The following is a 22,108-nucleotide window of genomic DNA, read 5'->3' as shown; positions in this document are numbered from 1 at the left end:
GAGGTAAGTTTCACAATTACTTTTGTCTGGAACCTGATTTATGGCATTTTATTGTAATTTCAATTTTGCTATTAATATCATTGGCGAGTGCAGATTATCTTAGACATCAAATAGGTCAGAGTCCGAACAGTCACGAGGCTTCGACCAAGTTCTAGACCGAAGCGCGTGCACGCTTAATTTTACACCTGTCTCTCTGCACAATATTCTGCCCTTGATTTGCATCAATCTTATATTATACTACGAGCAGCTATTGCAGCACCACTTTCAGATGGCGTGATCAAACCAGCGTAAAGAATTTGCACCTTTCATTCCTCCTTTATGGTATATCTACGATCAAATTGTAGAGCAGCCACGATCTCGCCGTTTCAAATTATTCAATTATCCGCTATCTCTATGATTAACGACCACACGACATTATCCCATTACCGCGAGTAGAGAATAATTCACCATTCACATATTGTGTGCGGTTTTTTCCCTGTGCGCGTGCATGTGATCGTGTCTATTATTAAATCTTCATGAATAATTTTGTTCGTCCATGTGTAAAGCGTATGGTAAGAAATTTCAATCATGATTCAAGTTCAAGAGCATAAATTAATATTCTATCGTACGTTGCACTATTTGCAAATCAGCTAAATAAACATGCGAAAAAAAGCGTACGAATTAATGAACTTGGTTATTAAAAATTGTGCGAAAAAAAGAAAGGCTGAGTGAAATACTTCCAAGCGATACTCCGATGTTTACAGTAAAAACTTTGGATTACGAGTTCAATTAAATTAAAAACGTAAGCAGATGGTAAAATGACAAAAAGAATGTCATTTCCAATCGCGTCACTCGTCTTACAATCGGTGGACGGAAGAAAATTTCGGAAAAGTATCCGGTCTCGACTGTTCTGTGTAAATTACAACTCGGATCGGAAGTTTCTTATATTTTTCGTCTCATCCCTCACGCACGAATATATCGGCGAATTGAATTGGACGAGAATTACAGTCAGCCTGACCGAGACGAGGGGAGAATACAGGCCTCACAATCAGAGGTGAATACCGTCCGGGTTATTTGACGTGGGAGATGTGCGTGCGTCATTAAAGAGATCTCTGCAACGGCGGTGAATTGCCTTGGGCAAACTTCTGTTATACACGTGAACTTGGATAAGTACCTGGCAAACTGGTCTATCTGTTGCGAGTCGACGTCACGCCTGGTGACCTGTCGAGGTCTGACGTTGAATCAACCTAAGGAGGTGAATCGCTCTGGTAATGCAAATTTCCGGACTCCAGGCGAACTCTGATTCGTATATAAGTTGCGTGCGTTATGCGGAGGCTTCGTCGCTTGTTTCCAGTAGATTTGTTGAACCTAGCTTCTCTCCACGGACTTGTAATACGGAAGCTGACTAGGGCCCGCCGTTTAAAACACTCGCCGCGAGACGTGGCAAAAAATTTTTAACCTTTGACCAAATTGGGTAACCTACTTCCGGATTTTTACTCGCGTTTCAAACTCGGGATTTTTTTACTTTGAAAATGAATGGGACCGACAATAATATAAAGTTGAAAACGATTGAAGAATTCTATTTGAAAAGTCTGCGGTAACGATTGGAAACACAAATGCAACATTCTTACTATTGAATTGAGAGAAGATCTTGAAATTGGAACGTTTAAAACGGTAGGTCTTAAAGTTGGATAGTTAAAGAAAAGCGTGCACATTACGGTGGGTCAAAAAAAATCAATTTTTTTTTTTTGGATCCGACACACGAAAACTAGTTCCTAGGTACCTCTAGAAAGTACTCACCAAGTATGAGCTCTTAATATTAACGGGAAGATTATGCTCATCATAGTTTTCCATTTTCAATTTAGTATCATACAAAAATGGTCATATCTTATCAACAATAGATAGTTTAACCAATCGCAAAGTCAATATTACTATTATTAGGAAATTGAACGCTCTACAAAAATGGTCTCTTATACTTTTTTCATTAATCCAACCATTTAGAAGAAGGCTTTTATTTAAGAAATATCATTTAACATGTCGGGAGAAAAAAAATTTTATATGATACTAAATTGAAAATGGAAAACTATGATGAGCATAATCTTCCCGTTAATATTAAGAGCTCATACTTGGTGAGTACTTTCTAGAGGTACCTAGGAACTAGTTTTCGTGTGTCGGATCCAAAAAAAAAAAAAAAAATACTTGATTTTTTTGACCCACCCTAGTGCACATGAAACGAAAATAGAAAAGCCTAATAGCCGGTCGGAGCATCCCGCCGCTATCCTAATACCTGCAATAAAGATAAGGGAATGCTCCAGCAATGCCCAAGTCTAGCTAATGTAAGTACCAACATAAAGTGCCTAGAACACCCGATAGAAGAGCCCCGGACGATAAGATTCATCGCATGTAGTAGACTTTCATGTATGCAGTTATGTGTATTATAGCGCCCGTGGAAAGTGTTTAGGAAACGGTGGGTAAGGTCGTGGTATCTTTTTCTCCTCCTTGTCCCATTTTTTCTTACATCCACGCGTCGCGTTCACACAGAGAAATTGTTGTCTCGGGTCAGGAAACAACATTTCGCACTTGCGGTGAAGTCGGCGATCCCTTTTGCAAACACTGTGAAGGTAGAGTAATGTTTATAAGGAACATCTAGATTCTAGACTGTGCTATAAACGTTTAAACGGGGAGTTAAACTCGAGAAGAAACGAACAACTTTCTCAACTGCTTGGACAATTTACTTAAATGCGGGCGTGCAACACGGACTCGTTTCTTTCTTCATTGATACAATCATCCTACGCGACGATCTATTAAAATATGAAGAAGACGTTATCGCGACGAATGATTTTTCAACGGTCCTACTTTTTCGAATGAACTGCATTTTCGGGAAAAGTACAAAATATCAATCACCCCGATGATCCAAACTATAATTTGAAGTTATGCAATGAAAGTAAGAATATACAGTACAAGTATACACAATAAATCTCGTTGCCTCGCCAAATTTTGTTGAACTTTATTGCAATTGACACTATTGTGATCGGTCAATTGGTCAACGAAAATGAGCACGACGTTTTCCACATTTTGTAGAAATTCTTCTTTGTATGCACATTTCTTTTCCCATACTTTCTGTAGTTTTTACGAAATTTTACTTCCCATCGAACGAATATCAATCATTTCAACAGATTCGAATGAAAAGTCGACATTAGGCTCTAGTTTACAATCTTTATATTCTCATTTCCCTAAACTTTTAGAAAAAAAATTGGTAGCTTGCGAATACGTGGATTCGACATATCTTAAATGTGCAACTGTCGCGTACCAAAATAAGCCTAAAAATACGTATCCTTGCCTAATCGACTCCATTAAAACTGAAGTCAGAAGTCCGAATCAAACCAGCACGATTGTATAATACAGTACAAAAGTTTAGGACAAGATGTATCGATCGAAAAAATAAAAAACGCAAATTTTTCTCGGTCACACGGCAGTGCGTAATAAATTGATTGAACGAGAAATATGTTATAGGAATGAATGGGTTTCTGAACGGTGTTCACAGAAACATGTAGAAACAAATATAATTCGAACACCCACTTCCGGGGCCGCCTCGAGTGATTTACGTTTCATTCATTGTCATTCAGGCATTCACCACCCCGCGTACATATCCATGTAATCGCCTGCGTGAGCGTCGGTGTAAACGCGATGGTAATATGGTGGCTTATCCCCCTTATCCTTTACCCATATGTCACTGACCACCTACCACGTACTTCCACGCGGCTAAACAGCGAATTGCTAAGGGAAGATATATAGTGATGCCGAGTCTTGGGAATTCACTGTATCAACGTACACGCGAGTCGACAATGCTCGTTCTGATATTAAATTATAATTCACGACACGCTCGCTCACCTTACCTCATACTTTCCTTCTCTATTTATAGATACGCGCGTGCGTGTGTGTGCACACGCATAAAACACATGCGACTGCTGTTGATACCATGGGCATTTTCATAGCAACTTAGACGAACCTGTAGTGGCGATGGTCGCGAACAAAGATCCCTTTTTCGATAAGAAAATGGGGATGAGTTAACTTCTAAGGTGACTTCGAAAAGGCAAATTCAATTACTTTCCAATAGACGTAATTTTTCAGTCTGATAGCACAACAATCTCTTGCTTTGAAACTCTCTTTCATTATTTGACCATCAGACATTTGTATTAATTGTTGCACGGCAATACTCGAGTTACAATTTTTTTAGCGAGCATTTACTGTAAAATTTACCATTTGTGAAGAGATAATTTTTTTACACGACCAGTTTTGATGGGGCTGTTCCCAAAAGAAGCCCAAAAATACTTTTCAATCTTTCAATTCAAATTGCAATACCGTTGTCGAGAAAATTATCATCAACGTCGCCTCTGATCCAAGAGATTGAAATCTTGGAGAAGTCTTAGAATCATATGAAATTATCTGAAATCACGTAGAAATATTTTAGGAAATATCATCGTGAACGTACGTGAAATCCTTTTAAATATCTTCGAGTCTATATGGATATCACATGAAGTTGCTTATAATTTTCTCTAACGGGTCGAAATACTGAGCTGGAACATGTTTCAAAGGTAGTTTAAATCTTTCGTAATACATGAAAACTTGTACAAGAATCTACTGGAATGCAATTAAGTTATTTGGAGTATCAAGAATGACGCAGCTTTGTAATCCTCGAATCCTTAAGCCCGATATACGCAATTTACAAATCACCAATCTCTCGCTCTGATCATATTGTACAAGGTGAATCATCAACTTCCGTTTAACCATCACCGATCTTTGATGATTACTGACCCATCACTTTGTCATTAAATATTTCTTCGGATGTTGCGATTATCAATATATTTTTTGTGATCTATATATTTCTACGATTTCAAAGGGTCTATTAGTTGTTTATTTACCTAATTTTTTCGACAACTGACCCTGAAATTTCGTTCACATAAAGTACTGTACTATTTGATTAAGTCTTTAAAAAGAGAGACATACCGTAAGCCAGTCGAGTAGCGGAAGAACCACCTTAAAATAGCGATCCTTCAGCTCGGCGTCAGTTTTCCGTCCAATCTATCACCCACGATCAGTGCTCTAACGTATCACACAATTGACTTCCGCTCTTTATCAATGAAACTTAGCGTAGCTCACGGTAGTGTGGGAATGAAACGTATACAGACAGTCGATCTCAAATTCTGCACCGATGAAAACCTCGTTCCAACATCTTTTTTACCTTTCCGAACCAATTTAGCCTAATGACGATTGAAAAATCGCCAAAGACCAAGTCAAAACGCGTGGGCAGAACTGGCAAACGAGGTTTGGACGCTCCTGGGGTAAGAAATAGACAGACAGAGTGGATATAAGGAGCCGATAGATTTCAGTTGAAACGCGGAAGGTGGACGTGAATTATTACAGAGCCTGAATCGACGCAGTCCGCATGGCTTCACGCAGCTCTTATCTTTTGATCGTGATCGCGCGGCGCTCCTTTTCCTCGCTGGCTGTTAGCCGCTTGTTCGTTTATCCGTTTGTTCATTCCGCCGTTCGGCGTATATTTCATTACACGGCAAACCCTCCGTATTCTACTCCCACGTCCTTTTGTCCGTCCGTGGCATCTGTTACCGACTACTTTCGTTGGACCGCCGCATGTTGACTTAGGTTAAATCACAGCGACAACCAAGCGCACATAGTAGGTACCTACTTATAATTTACCGGTTGTGTACAAGCCGCGCAGAGCATGTGAATCCATCTTCGCTGGATCCTCAGAACGGCGATTATAAGTGTCTGCGATTCGAGGGGTGCGTTAAGTACACTTGGCGTTAGAGATTCTAATTGTCAGGCGGCTAATTTCGTGGACAAGTCGGTTAGGTTGGCAGTACAGAATCATATCGCAGCTGAGTATACAAGTTGAAGTTGAGTGTAAGAAGTTGAAAAAAAAACACTAAAAACATCTGGTTTTTTGATGAAAATTGGTACTCGTCGGTTCGTCGAGTGGCTGACCGCGTATCTGAAGTCAGATTGCGAAATCGGAAATGGTGATCTAATATGGTGGAAAGAATCTAAAAATATTTCAATTTTGGTAGAAATTGATATTCAAAGGTTCTTTGGAGCACCGATAACGAACCCAAGGTCAGACTTGCAAAATTTGCAACGGTGGACCCATTACAGTGGTTCGAAATTAAAAAAAATCATCATATTTTCAGCGTTAATCACGAATCTGAATTTGTAGTTCAAAATTCGAATTGGATATCATTCTTTTTTCTCTCTGTAAACTTGAAGCCTGCAGCTTGTGAGAACGAAAAGTTCAAGGGCTGGCTCATGGCCGGTCTAAAGCCGTTTGTTTTTACAAGAAGTTTTTCAACTAGTGATAAAAAAAAAAAACGTTAAGCTTCCAAACGAAACACCATAACGGAGACACGCGTCTTGTAGAAAGGCCGATTCATTTGTGATCGGTTTTCTGCCGACCAGATTTTGATCGAATACGTGCCTTCGGTGCCGCCCGTACGTGGCCAAAAACGTTGCTCGTTGTAATTACTATTTGTCGAAGCTTTGGCTATCTGGAATTTGATCTGAAAAAAGTATCATATAGAGGAGGTTACGCAACCGGCAGCTGGTTTATACACACGCCGGACCAAAAGAGCGTTTCTCGGTGATCGGCGCAGAATGGATCGGGAGCGAATAAACCGTTAATAAATGGTCCTTCTACGGTATTAGTTTTTTGAACACGACAGCTCTATTCATCTCCAACTGTCTCGCAGCCGCCTCTGTAAGACGACTTTTATACCCGCCCGATTTGCTGTACGGTTACTTAACACGGAGTCGCGGGGCGACGATCGCTCTTCGTTCGATGCGGATCTACGGGGTTGCGTTATAATACACGTCGGAAAGATGTCGGTGCGTTGCTAATTTTTCGAATAAAAACGGATCGAGCAGCCTTCCGAAGTGATGAAAAAAAAAACAAATTTCCTATTTTCACCTGTCAACCGTATAAATTGCTTGCATTCGTTATTTACCCTTTTTTTGTTACAACGTTTATTCGTATATTCATCTTTTTGCGCCGCGGACTCGATATTCGGCATAATCGATCAAGATTTATCGAGTCTGAAAAATCCGATGGCAGGTACGAAACGCCAGCTGGAACAGTCTTCGAAACGCATGATCATCGTTCGAAATGAAAAAAAAAAAAAGATACGAATAAATCCCTGCATTGTTTCCTTAACGGTCACGTTACACGTTTTGTACTTTATTTTTTCAGTCAATTCGATTTGTATACTTATATGTTTTCAGCTGAATTTCGATGTATAGTCATTACATTTTTCTACGACTTTGATTAATCGCTGTTTCTTATCTCATTTTACTCGGCTGCCTCTTTGAATCGACTTGCGATTTGCTGCCGTCACACCGCTTAACACAATCGTATGCTTATAGAATTTTTTATAATAATCGATCTGCGTTTACTTTTTTAAAGACGTATAAAACATGATAGATACAACGGAAATTTTTCTCATGCTTTTTGCAAATCAAACTGAACTTTGGATCGACCGATTAGGTTGTCGAAGGACTCAAATACAGTCGTTAATATTAAACTCTCATCACAAGTTTCAGCGGTGTTATTGGAAACTTGTTAAACTATCCATCCAACAGCAAGAAATGGTAAATTTTAACCAGTCCGTGTATTACCTAAACTTTGTCAATGAAGCTCGACCGATCAAAACTTAAAGAAGAAAAAGACTGAAGAGTATGAAATACGATTTGTGACGAAATTGCAGTTATTTGTACCGTTGTTCTAGGACAAATCATTATTAACTCTTTCAGTCATGCATTTTCAGACTCGATATCATAACCTGAATTTTGTCATCCGACCTCGGATTTGAAGTCGGAAATTGATCATTTCAATATCCAAGATGTTGGATCAAACCATCAAAATTCGATTATTCGTGCCGGAACTTGTTACTCGGAGGTTTTTCGCTAGGACATTGAAATTTTTGTGGTGGAACGCTTAGCATCCCACCGTGACTAAAGGGTTAACAATCCCCTAGTAGCCGTGCAGGTGTTTCTCACACTCTACCGAGTCTAATGCGAAAAAACGCGTTGCGGAACGAACTTTATCGTTAAAAAATGACGACTCACCGGGATATCCTTCGGGGATGACAATTTCGGGTCCAACTTTGACCTCATGGCGGTATCGGTGCATCAGCAGGGTTGCGGTGACTCTCAGGGAGCGCTGCTGCTGCTTGTAGAGTAGAATTGGCCTTGTCCCAGCGCCTTCGATCCTGACAACTCTCGGCAGGGAGAATCTGTCGAGGAACTCGCGCAGGGGAACGTAGCCTCCTCCAGAGCCAGCAGCCTCGGCTGTAGCTTCCCTCGAGCTTGGCAATGAATCGTCGCCCGTGCCGGTCGCCTCGCCGCTCGAAAGGGTTGAAAACTCCCCGCTCGACGACATCTCTCGAGTAGATTTAGCCCCCGTTCAGACTGTGTGTCGAATAAGGAGATTTGGTGAATTTTAGTCATTTTTGTCATTTTCCTATTTCACGTTTCAAGTAGTTTAGAGAAAAATAATTTGACCATACATTTTATTTTAACGAATTTTTAACAACGTTTGAAACAAATACGAGATGTTGAAAGACGGTGAAACTCTATTGTCCACAACTTCTGCGACTATCAGTTTTAACCGAAATCAAAAAATATGGACTAATTATTTTTTTCAAATACTCTTATTACACTTTATGCACGTATAAGAAACCGGCGTTTTTTGCCATGAAACTTTACTGTTAATCGATTTCATGGATTGTGCGCGTGGTTTCTCATGTGCTTGCGTTATGTATACTGGGCTATAGACTGTTTCAAATTAGGGGAATGTTACTTTTTTTTTTTTTTACTTTAAGGAGGTCGAACATTATTTATTGCTGTACGAAAAATCATACTGTAGCATAGGATTTTTAGCTCACGTCGAATAAGTGCATTGCAACACGTGACTTTTTCCCATACATGTCAATATCAAATGTAGAGAAAAAAAAAAAAACAAACAAACAAACAAACAAAGAAAAAAAACACTTATTCCAGTTTCTTCACAGAATCTTGCAAAATAATCGCGAGCACGGTCTTACACGAATGTAATGTGTGATGATAACGTATCTTCATGTTAGAGCTAACAAAAACCGAGTATTAGCAAAACAAGGACTGTCTGTACCTTTGTTCAAAATGGCGGACTGAATCCAATCTTCCATGGTCGACAAAAATTACTGTATGATTATGTATCTTAAAATAAAGCCAGTCTATCTGTCAAACCATGAGATAAAATTATTTTTGCAAGTTCCGCGAAGAAACTGATGTGACTATACTTTCTTACACAAGATATGTAAATGTCAAGGAATCACGTGGTGTATGGGCCGAAAAATATCTATTCAGAGAGATATTATATTATGAGCTTTTATGTTCGTTCTTATGTTGAAAATGCAAAACAACAAAAAAAAAATGCAGTATAGACAACTATATTACAGTTATTTCCTTACGGTTCCAACAGTATTCACAGAATTATCATAACGATGCCCATTTGACTATCATTTTTTTAAAGTGCACTAAGAGGCACTGGTAAAAAAAAAATCTTCGTGTGAATTATTGCAGAATTTTAAATCCCGCCGATTACAGAGTGCAAATTTTGTAATTTGACAAGTGCTAATAAGACCAAAACTTTTTCGTCACTATATGTTTCTTTTCTACAACCTGCACGGTCATTTATCGGTTATTGAACACTTGAGCCGTGAGCGAGCGAGAGCTACTTAAATATGAGTAACAGGTAAAATCAGTAGCGTTAGTCGCGTGTTCAACAACCGATAAATGACCCTGTATTTTTTGAGTTGCCTTTAGTTGAAAACAAAAACAAGTATATTATTTTCCAAACAATTGAATTCATAAAATCTCAAACAATTCACATAAAGTATTACCCACTAATTCTACTGGCAAGGTTTGAGAAAAATTCACGTGATGAACGAAAAAAAAGTGAATTAGTTCAACGAGAATTATGCTTCGCATACAAAGTTCTTATCGATACCCAAACGAGCATCACCGGTTCGCCAGGAAACGAGAAGGTCTTTCGGTTATTAACATTATAATACAAAAATCGTGTTACGCGAGCATTCAGCCGTTGTTGCTCGAACAAATGAAGTGATTTGTCGAGGAACAAAAACGTTAAATATTAATTAGATTCAGAGCGTTTTTTTCGTAACAAGCTGCACGGTATACAAATTTATAAACAATGAGAACGTGTAAAATTACGTTTCCAGGATAGCAGCATAGAGATTTTCAAGGTTTGCCCGCGGTCTGCAAACCCAAATGTACCGAACGTGAAATCGCATGTACTTAGAGGTATAATTTATACGCAGTACCGAGCGTTGCGTAACGTGTATATTCGCGATTGAAATCGAATACTTGCGTCGATTTGTACCAGAAAGCCTCTGTTGATCTTATCTTACGACGGATCAAAAAATTGCGTAGACATGGAGAAGCGCTAGTTGTTAAAAAGGCATGCTCGTTCCGAGTCTAGGTAGTTACATCGTTCGATCAATGATTGTAACTCGGTACAGCCAAGTTGGACCAACAATTTTATCATTAATCATTTCGCCCTCGACATAATCACTTTCACCTGCAATTGTTGATTTCGGCAATGTATAACTTGTACGCGCATTTTATACGTACAACCAATTTCGCCATCGCCGTTAATTTTGCTTGGGTGTAAAAGGTATGCGTAATATACGTAGGTATACTTCGGTTGATCGGATTTAACCTGTCGATGTTTGCTTTTTTTTTTTTTGCCATCGCAATGAGCGCAAAAGTAACGCGTGTACGAAAGCAAAAACGGGGCTACACGAAATATCGAACAACTCGTTTCTTTAAAGTCGTGTTTTCTTTTCTCTTGTTATTATTGATTTGCACACGCGTGCGATATCCCTGCACAGTTTTCACTTGTCGACTTGAGCCCAAAAATTGATCGCGTCCTTTACAATGCAAGGTACTCGTCAAAGTGTAATTTTGGATCATACATTAATCACTCAGTTCTTATTGTTAACAATTTTCTCGAAAAATTAACAGAATTTGCAAAGATTATTTGGAGGTCGAACATTACTTGGTTTATAAAGCCGTAGATCTGAACCAGTTAGTGGAAATTTGATAAAAACTACTAGACCGAACCCGAATTCATTAATTTTGGCACACCGTGTGTAATTTTTATTCGAATTTTCATTCCATACAATTGACGTATTCGTCATTTCGATTTATCGAACTCGTTCGCTTATTTGAGTAACGCTGTACTCCGAATGCGGATCGATTTTCATCGCACGAATAACAATTCACGTTCAAAACTCTACTTAGAACTTGAAAGTGGGTTAATATTCCAATTTGATAACCCCTAATCTTGTTGCACATTTTTCAAACGCGTTTCTATGACTTTGCTGTGAATCAAAGCTGAAAATTCGCTTCAACGGTGTTGAAAGAAAATTTTGTTAAAGAAGAAGAGAGGAAAGATCGGTAAACTGCTTCGCTTATCGGTAAAGTTCCGGTTACAGGCCGAAATAAAAATGTTTCAGTTTTACCGAGAACACAGTTTGTAAGATTTTACTATATTTTCTCAAATACAATATCGCTCTACTTTCAACTACATATCGGCAAATCGCGTCATATAGTTTTCTTTTAATTCCGATCACCAAAGAGGCGTGCATTGACTCATTGCGAAAGTGGACATTGTCGGAACTTTGAAGAGAAGTGACGGCGATCAATGTTAATTTCATATTTGGTATACCAAAAACTGTTGGACCCGATTGCGCGTGACGAAATAAGCAAATCAGTTAAAATCCGACGTTCAGAGGGCTCCGGAATTCAAGCGTATCTGGCCGAGCTTTCACTCCACAGAGCAACTTGTTATATTCTCCGTGAAGCCGAATGAAGAGAGTATGAAATTCCAATATACATATATTCAAGTATTCAGGTCTCCTTTTCACTCGGCAAAAGCGAACCCCTTACAGCTGTCCATAAAAAAGCACAATTCGCCTTTGTTACAATGCCAGACTCTCCGAAACTCGGCTTCGTTTATTTTCCCTCGTAGGTACTCGAAAACTTCTGTCTCGTTTCGAGTTTAGGAAACCCGGCTCCTCACAATCAGTTATAACCCTGTTTTGTATTCGTCCCGTTCATCGTCAGACTCGTAGTTACGAGCAGCCCGAAACCTCGCCGTTCGTCAACCACATTCACATTTTATGTCGTATACGGATTTCAAATACTGGATTACGAGAAGAAGAAAATGAAGAAGAAAAAAAAAAAATGTTTCAAGCCGGGCAATGCGAAGCAAACACGATGCGTTTAGGTATTATAATATTTACGGAATATGCGGCAATAATCCACGTGCAGGCAATGTTTGCCTTTAGATTTGAAAAAGAGAAGAAAAAGTTTCTCATGCTTCTGACGTATAATATAGTTACCCAAAAATCCCTCACATTTACGCTCTCATATGCTAATGCGTGCGTGACCAGGATGGAAAAAGCTAGAATCAATATTATATGCTTCAAAATTTCAAGTGATCCTCATTTCGGTCGTGTCATACTTTTATGGGACAGTTTGTGGTACGGTTATGACGTGTATACCAAGACAAACTACACTGCTAATACAGAATTTGTAATACCGGCATTCCGCTAAGGTCAACGTTTATGCCGATTAGCTTATAAAATTGAAATTCAAAGTATAAGATATTTTCCCCGGCCCAAAATTTCGTCTCATTCAATCCCGATAGGAGCCGTAAGTGATTCGTAATACTGTTATATGAATTACTTGTCCTTTTCTGAATCTTCGTAAACTTTATCACGTAACTTTATTATGGTGGTAATGACGAGAAATTATTCAAACATTCTTTGCATTCACGTGTCAAGATCAAGGCTGCAAAACTTGATTTAAACGAAAAAATGAAGTTCGCGTGTTGTATTTTTACGAAAAAGTGTAGACAAATGATACAGATAAATTATAATTCATGCGGCTAATGGAGGGTCTGTTTTTATACTGAATAAAAATACAAATACGTATTTGCTGTTCGAAATTACCATTTAAATATAGATTCGTTCGATTTTACTCCACGATGGCTCATTTTATCGGGAAGAGTATCTTCCACAAATGCAGTGGACCAGATTTTTTATGGTCGGTAGTGAATTTGCTATGGCTATTTTTTTTTTTTTTTTAATAAAAATCAATACCTGCAATCCTGCAAATGTAAACGTGATTAAAAAAAGTGTCTCAGTGACACTTTATATAATATTTTTATTCAATAAAATAATCAATCATAGAATGAAATCGAATTTATCAAATTTTTCATCATTCTAAAGTAATTTTAAGTTAAAAATCGACATCTGAACTCTATATTGTAATTTCGGTTTTTTTTTCTTATACCTACATTGAGCGAAATATTCGTAGCTTGAGAATTCGTGAATTTGATAAATCTGTGATGATTCTTGACTCGCAAAATTCCTTAAATTGTGAAAAATTTCATAAGTAACCTTGTATCAAAAAGTGTGTATAAAAAAAAAACACTGGCGAGAAGTGAAAAAAAGGTACTCGATCATAAACAGAGAATTTAAAAAACAATCCGACGTAACCTCTGCTACAACAGAAAGATAAAGATAAAACAAATACACTAGAAGACGAGAAAGATGGTAATTGATATTTGAAGTAAAACAGAGGGAGGAAATGTACGGTCTAGATTGAATTGTGGTCGAGGTTAGGTATGAAAAATGTGCCCTCTAGGCAAGATCTAGCTCACTGGCAAGATCGGCAGCTGCCTTGGTCATTGGCCACTTTTTATCATCCACTCGGTCCTGCCCGGAGGGGATTTGTACCCTAAAGAACCGAGAACTCACTTTCCATTTATACATATAATTCAAACTTCCATGAAGGAGCAAAAAACTCGCCCCGAGTTATACGATCAACCGGTGAAATAAAACTCCGGAGAAGAGATGAGAAACGTTCACGTACAGTATCAGTGTACACAACTTCGCAGGTAATAATTATCATTCTCATATAAATATTCCCGGAATGAAACAAAATGCGAACAAGAAATAGGACTAACGATAAGAAGATAAGAAGAAAACTCGCTCGCTTCGGAGCTTTTCAAAGTCCTCGCTACTCGGCCCGTATCGCCTTTGTTTACTCAAAATTCCCGATGTTTATCTACAAGCACTTCGCTACCCGTGAAATCATCTCAAACAAGTCGCGCTGTTGTATAAAAAATGAAAATATCAAGACAAAAAAGGTTCAAGAGGCTCAGATCCAAGCTTAATCGAATTCGATATCATAGTTTAAATAATAATTTCATGACACGGAACCTATTTTTTTACAACTGCAGTCTGGAATCGCAATGGCTCGATGATCGGTATCTTTAAAAGTTTCAAATTTTACCATTGCGTCGCTACGTGCATCCGATTTAACGAGGCATAGCTAATTTTGATCGCTTGTGTGTTTTTTGAGAACCGCCTGAAATGAATTTTGAACAATTTCTGACGATTTCCAAATTTTTCACGATTTTTTCTCATCACCTGACAAGCTTCAGAGCAAAATGTATCCTTACGATTTTCAGAGAGTTCATTCGCGAATAAAAGGATCACCGACGTGGTTTGCGAAAATTGGAAAATCGGTTCGTTTATAATTTAACATATTTAGTAAGAGTCCGTAAGTTTGAAGCGATTTTCGTTTTGAGGAGACACTGTTGTAAATAAATTAAAGTCACCGAGAACGCGCTGTTGCAATAATTTGTTCATTTTTACACTTGAAATTGTATCAACATTCCCACCAGAATGTTTTGGAATCCCGAACCCAGAGTCTTATAATATCTGAATTCATGTATTGCATAACATATGGAAATTAGAAAGAAATTCAAAGTGTTTGGATCCAATTTTACAACAAATCACTTTCCTAATCTACCTCGAAGCACTTAATGATCAGATTCGTATATTACTAATTAACAGCTATAAACGTAATTTGCTAGAGAGGCACATTGGCCGAGGTAATCGACATTCTCTTTCATTCATTTATATGCAGTCATCATGATACTTATTTACCGGCTTCGATAGACCTCACATTCACAAAACGAAGACATTTTTTGTTTGCTTTTGAATAACAACGCACGTTATGCGATGAATAATTAATGCCGGTGAATATGTAATCATCGATCGTTTCATTTATTTAGTATCTCGTTTCAAGAAACCATCAATGTTGAACACATTTTTTGTTTTTTCTTTTTTCGAAATTAAACGCCATTCTTAGAGTCAAGTTCTACGAGTTGTCACTCGTCTCGAAACTGGATACACCCGAAGAGAACAGCTGTGTATATGTACAGTCGCCGCGTGAATTTCGATCAGAATTGTGATTTATACGGTACTTGGAAAAGTTTTTTTTTTGTCAATTTTAAAAGGAGACCGTAATTTTCCTAGTTTTTACTTCTTCACGGCGATAAAGTTTACCTTCAAAGTATACAACGTGTGCTTTTTTCATCAAAGTACCGTAGGTCAATTTCTTTCTATTGCAGACAATTTGTTTCTCAGGAATTCGAGGCAAACTGAGGACGATCCGAAGTTGGAACAGCGAAATTTTCACCACTTTTACCGACCGCAGATGAAGACTTTTACGCAATCTTACGCTCGGAGCGATCGTTCGACTGCAGGAATATTTCCCGAGATACTCGAGTTCTCGGAACTTGTCCGACCAACAAGGCAGCGGCAGGTGATTCCACGATTTCGCAAAGTGGATGACGATATAACCGCAATTTGCGAAAATGCGTAACGCCGATGTAACAAAGGTTGCGCCGATCAATTTCGCGAATACCTCAGCGACTGGGGAAGATTAACGAATACACGTACAAACGCTCCCAGCCATCGACAAGTTACTGAAAATTTGCATAATACCGCAATGAAGGAAAATCGGAAAAATGAATAGCCGATTAAGCGCGAAATCGGCCCGAATTGCTTCAATGAAACAATTACGCACGACTTCCTCTTACCGCATTAGCGGAGCGGTATCCGCACTGTTTGCGGTTAAAAAACAAATGTGGCGAGCGTAGTTGAGAATGGACGGAAAAAGATGCAGGGAGAAAGACTGCGGTGAGTGTAAATAGTGTTTTCCTTGTACCGACGTTTACGGAAAGCCATAAACTGCATTTTTACGAGCCTGTGGCTGTCAGCCGTCGAGGCAACCCGAGCACGAACGCTTCTGACGTAATAAATCGGCATTGCGCGTCAATTATCCGTATGAAAAGTTGGCCATATTAGTATAACCGTTTCCAGGCAAACCCCAATTAAAAAAGTCTCCGCGAGTATTTACAATTCGATCCGTTACACGAACGGCACTCTCTTCATTTACGAAGCTCCAGGTACCGGTGCCATCACCGTTCAAGTAAAACAATTTCATTATTGGCATTTATTTGCGATTTTGGTTTTACACCGCAATTTCATTCCTTTCATTCCATTACCTTGATATCTCTCACATCCTTGATAAAAGTGTATATTGCAGTCATTCGTAGCACGCATTACTAATTATTATATGTTTTAACGATCAAGAATCCTCATTCGTGCACTTGTACCTTTACATTTGTTTATCAACCACTCCGAAACGTACGAACGTGATGAAACGAACTCAAATGAAAGAAAGCAAAAAAAAAAAAAATGAAAAGAAAAGAAACAACAACGCAGGTACGACAATTAACTTGACTATTTAAACGCGTGTCCGATTAAAAATTTCCAATTAATCAAACTGCACAAATACAATTCAATAATAATATCTCCGTAAGATCCTCGGTTGATACAGAAAATTGTGATACAATTTTCCCCACGACGTTCGTTATTTTATTTTATTTTCTATTCATTTTATCAGAAGTAAAGTAATTTCACGCACGACCCGTCAAACCGTCTACAATTAATTCGGATTTTAGGAGCACATCAACGTCGAGCTGCTAATTATTCTCGGCGATTTAATTCATCAGCGAGGGACTTTCGAGCACCACCGCGGCACTTGATATGCGCACGTCAAGCGTGAGTTTTCCTCGTCGGGGAAAGCGCGTGTTGGACCGCGACGTCGGGCGCCTCGACGCCCGGGACGAGATTGTGCGACTGAGCTTAGAAGCCGCGCGTCGCCGTGACTACTTCCACTCCCCCTCCCACCCCCCCCCCCCCCTCCCTTACTCTCCTACACGTTTCAACGAGCCGAAGCGTGATGTTCGTAGTCACGTGTGCTGCACGCATATTCAACGCGTGTACTCTTACGCGTGACTGCGTTAAATCAACGGCGACTAGGAAATCACGGGGATTAGTTCAATTCGATGACGTTGATATTCGGAGTGATTTCTCTGTGACTTTTATCCCCCGATTTTAGGGGATTTCCAGCCTGACGAGTCATTTCCATGTATTTACGACGTTATCCGTGATTTCCGGGTTCGATGGAATCACAGGAAATCAGAAGAAATCAATGGAAATTCATCGCGGGGAAAACTTATTCTATGGAGCAGCAAATTTTAGCGTCCGATGCATATTGAGAAAAGTAGAATCTTAGCTTTTGAATCAAAAATTTTGCAAGTTAGTCGACTGCAGTTTTCAATGCGGTAAACCCGTTAGTTAAACTCCGAAAAAGCAAAATTCTAGCTTTTGTAACAAATGTTTGTGCGGAATAATTGATTACCGCGATGAAAAGGTGTCAACAAATAGAAAATCAACGAATGTGCTCGATAAGAGAAAAGTTAATAGGATGTCAATATTTGCACGATGATGCTCATGATTTTAATCGGTTCGATTGAACTCCAGTTATCCTTTGACACTGTGATTTTCAACATTTGAATTTGTGACTTGCTTCACCGGATAATCTCATCACATGTACTTAGGCAGGAAAATTGAGGTGCGAGTCCGTGATGTAAAAAGTTGCACAAAACAAACGATGCAAACTTTGTTTTGGGAACTGTTTAACTTAAAATGGAAACTAATTGTTAGTAATCAAATTTACTCCAAAAATAGTAGTCCTTACTATTTTTCTATGATTTTAATTTGAACGAAAGGAAAATATGAAATCTGCCGACTCAAAATTTCTGTCAACCGATAATAAACATAACTGTGGGCGCAAGAATTATTATTTCGGTAGATCAGTTAAACCTGAACTTTGGTACGGAATATGCGATGAAAAAAATAAACGTATGGTTATGTTATCTAGTCACGACTGGAGATACGGAATGTAAAAAAAGAAAACGTGGTTACAATCAACTAACTGATCAATGAATCAAAATTAGCTGATCCGGGTGTTTCTTTTGGAGCAGGTATAAGAAACTGGCTTAATTGGATGCAGGAATTGACGGAGTAGCCAATCATCTATGCATGTCGTCGGCAATTAAGAAAAATGAGACAAACGATCCAACCGTGTCTCGATTATTATTTAATATACATATTAATTACATCGTGCAAAAAAACATGTCAGACATTTTTTCTATAAATAACGAATGGCCATACATTATTTTTTAGAAAATGCTATTCGAGTCTCTTGTCAACCGGAATACCAAAAGTTCAAAAGCTCACAATATCACACCTTGTAAGATATTCAAACTTTAAAATTCCTACAAACTACAAAATAAACATAAGTTAACGTGTCAATAGGTTTTTGTCGAACCGTTTTGGAATTATGCCAGACTTCGAACCGTCTACGCGACTCATCATCTTGCCTATAAATTACAAAAATTCAGGTTCAGTTAATTTCTCGAAAAATCGTTCAATAAATTGCGTACTGAATTATTTCAACAACCGCATGATAAGTCTATCGGTAAGTTTTGAAACTATTCGAAGTTCCGTAAATCCTTGGTGTATAAGTTTTGTTCAGTAAAACTCGTCGGCCGCATTTGGTCACCGTTTAACATTCGATCGTCGCGATTAAAACAGATGGACGATCTCTGAGAGTACATGATTTTTTGTCCAAAGAACTCGGCAGGGTTTTGAAGAATTTGTACCGCCAAATTCGCAAGGTGAGTTTCAAACAAAGTCTCTCTGTGTCCGAGATGTGGCGTAAGTACCGGAGGACTGAAATCCGTGACGGATTATCAGATAAGTCGATTGGAGCGACCGCATCCTTTTGCGCCTTCTGCATCCGAGCTCCACCAGCTGTCGGATACCGAAACGAAGCGAAGCGTGTCGGTCCCTGACCTGACACACCGCGTCGAAATGCAAAGCTCAGATATAATGACACATTTCAACATAGTCCAGGCTCGTGCCTGCGGGATAATCTGCACTCGGCGAGTAGAGGTGTAATCAACGAGACGATACAACAATGTACCCAGCCTTACCCCCGATCACTGACATTATTATTCCGTTCTTACATTTCTCCATTAATTGTCAGGAATTATGGGGACGGATCGACCACCGTTAATTAGAGAATACCTGCAGACCTCTGGTACGTAGCTCTGTTATTACAGGATTAAACGTGCAGGCGCGTCTAGCTGCAGTCCCCTTGTTTTCGGACGAATGGGACTCACGGAGAACAAATCGTAAGTTAGGTAAAGAGAAATGACCATCAGCCAAGCCCTTGAATTTACCGTTCTCACACGCTGCACGTTCCAAGGCCATAGTGGGAAAAAAGAATAATATCTAATTCGAATTTCGAAGTGGAAATTCGGATTCGTGATTAAAGCTTTTAAAGCCCTCGGATACCATATTATATGAAAATATGACGGTTGTTTTTAATTTAAATCACTATAATGGATCCACCGTTGCAAATTTTGGAAATCTGACCTTGAGTTCCTTATCATTGACTCAAAAACCTACGCCTACCAATTTGTAGCCAAATCCGAATATTTTTAAATTTTTTTAGATTTTTAGAAAATAAATTTATACAATTAGGTACGGTACAACAAATGCTTGTCAACAATTGAATTTGCGGGTTATAATTATGCTGTGATTCAAGACTTTTTTTCATGTATTTCAGAGAATTTTTGAGAATCAGATCAATGAGCAAAATGAACTGTAAAATATTACAATAACATCAAACACACCAGTCATTGTAAATTATTATGAACATTGGAAATTTTATATCTCTTCTCAAACTGTCAAAATTTTATTATCCGTTACTCGAATTTTCGTATTCCATACAAAAAATATACTACACTATCGCAGATACTCGATACAATCAAATTTTCAAAGATCCTACACCAATCGATATAAATTTTACAGAAACATGTACGGGATCAAGTTTGTAAAAAAAATTACATATCAGCTCATGACGCACAAAATTGCGCGTAATTGTATGGGAAATTTTCAACAGAGTACAAGCTTTTTTCCTGATACTCGAAAAGACCAAGAACACAGTTGAGATCAGTGACCAAATAATTTTTTCGCAAAACAATAACGACTAAATCTGTATTTTCTTGGCGATCCTCTCAATTCACGAAAATCTCGATATTTTTTTCCGAGACAAGAAGAATCGTTCTTATTCTCAATATACCTGCCGAAGTCTCCGACAAAGCAGTAAAATAGCTTGTAAAAACGGAAAGCCCTGTATTGTCTTCAATCGGGTCGCTGTAGAAGGCAGATCTGCATATAATATCGGAACTTATCGTTCTCTAAAAGCCGATGACGGCACAAATATCCGACCGGGCATTACTTGAGAGTAACGACTTTACTCGCTGGTATTACTTTAGGGCTGTGAAACCCGAGCCGGACAATCACTCCCCGCGATCTTGAAATTGAAGTAGCTTTCAATTCCCGGTCGTGGAATTTTTTAGAAGCCGATACACGATAAGTCTTTTCCTTTGGCGCGGATATATACATAAATATATCTATATACGTGTGTGTGTGTGTGTGTGTGTGTGTAAGTATACATATACCGGTTTCAAATTTTTCACTCCAATTCAGGTGATTACGTAAAGTTACGCCGTGACCCCGCAAATATAGCATACCTACATATGCACACAGGGTAGGGTGTTTTGCTGGGAGGCGACATTATTTTTTGCTCCCTTCTAAACATTGCGACGCGTGCAAAACTTCCTCAGATACGGTATTTTAAAAGATAGGTCAAGGACGGAAATTTCGGTACCCTAACGACGAGCGACTTGACAGTTTACAGCGGTATAGGGAGAAAAAAAGAAAGGTAATAATAAAGGTGTTATTCGGTACGGCGAAATACTCCAAAGTTAAAGAACGACGCCGCGACGTTATACCGAGCAGCGATATTATTCCAGAGAGATTAGGTGAGAAGGCAGGGTATAATGAAATTAGAAAAGATAGATGCAAGATAAAGAGATAGATAAAAGGTAATCGGAGAGAAAAGGTAGCCGAGAAAATTTATAATCTAACCGATTTACCAATCACTAGAGAGAAGCGACAAATTATCAAATTCAGGCACAGCAAGGTAACGAATGATATTCCGATCAAACGTAAGCAAGAAATAGTAACACGCTGCTGTTCAGCGATATCGGTCAATTGGTCAATTAACTTCAAGAAAAATCACAGAAACATACAGTAGTCGCTACAAATTAAGTAACTAACAATAAACAAGCGCTAACCAGTCGCGAGGTTACTTGCGTTATTAGATACCGAGACCACGTGACTCGCGCAGAGTAAACGAGAGAAAATAGAGAAAAGAATGTAAACAAGATACGACGCAAGTAACTTCGTGGCTTCGCAAAATAACAAGGAAAACCTCACTTACGTGAATAGAAGATGAAGTAGCAACCAGGTATAGAACAGAATAGGAAAAGATCGTAAAGTGTGACGAGTCGAGCGATGCTCATCGCAATCCCGACCGATTTTCGACGTGCTGCGGTCACGTGATTCTCTCCTTATCCAGCACGATCGCTAATTGGTCCAGGCGGGTCACGTGATACGGGTCAACAGGCAAGACGGGCGGTAGTCCATCTTCTCCTTCCTAGTTGACATATATCGAATTATCGATCGGTCGAGCGATTTGTAGAGGTGTTGTGTTGAGGGTGGAAAGGGGGGGGGGTGCAACCCGCACGCTATAACGGCATGGATGCAGGGGTGGGGGTAGGAAATCAGAAAAACCGAAAATAAGAATGGCCAGAATTCCGAATATGCCCAATGAAAAGTTGCAGTTTACCTAAAATGTAAAGAAATTA

General features: G+C 38.9%; 1 protein-coding gene across 2 annotated transcripts in view; it reads right to left on the bottom strand.

Annotated features, from left to right (window-relative positions):
• LOC124300339 (uncharacterized) overlaps positions 1–21,784 on the bottom strand; it is a 53,692-nt gene extending 31,908 nt beyond the window's left edge. Inside the window, exons 1-2 of one of the 2 annotated variants that reach the window (XM_046754306.1) lie at positions 21,682–21,784; positions 8,116–8,457 (exon numbers count right to left, since the gene is read on the bottom strand). In XM_046754306.1, the coding sequence (XP_046610262.1) occupies positions 8,116–8,428 (313 nt within the window). In that variant the 5' untranslated portion in view covers positions 8,429–8,457; positions 21,682–21,784. Of the gene's footprint in view, positions 1–8,115; positions 8,458–16,480; positions 17,106–21,681 lie in introns of those variants that run through there. The other variant, XM_046754305.1, reaches the window with a different exon arrangement.
• Positions 21,785–22,108: the final 324 nt, after the last annotated feature.

The sequence above is a fragment of the Neodiprion virginianus genome, chromosome 3 (assembly GCF_021901495.1).
Source record: "Neodiprion virginianus isolate iyNeoVirg1 chromosome 3, iyNeoVirg1.1, whole genome shotgun sequence".
In the NCBI taxonomy this organism is placed as follows: Eukaryota; Metazoa; Arthropoda; class Insecta; order Hymenoptera; family Diprionidae; genus Neodiprion; species Neodiprion virginianus.
This window is presented reverse-complemented; position numbering and strand designations above follow the sequence as displayed.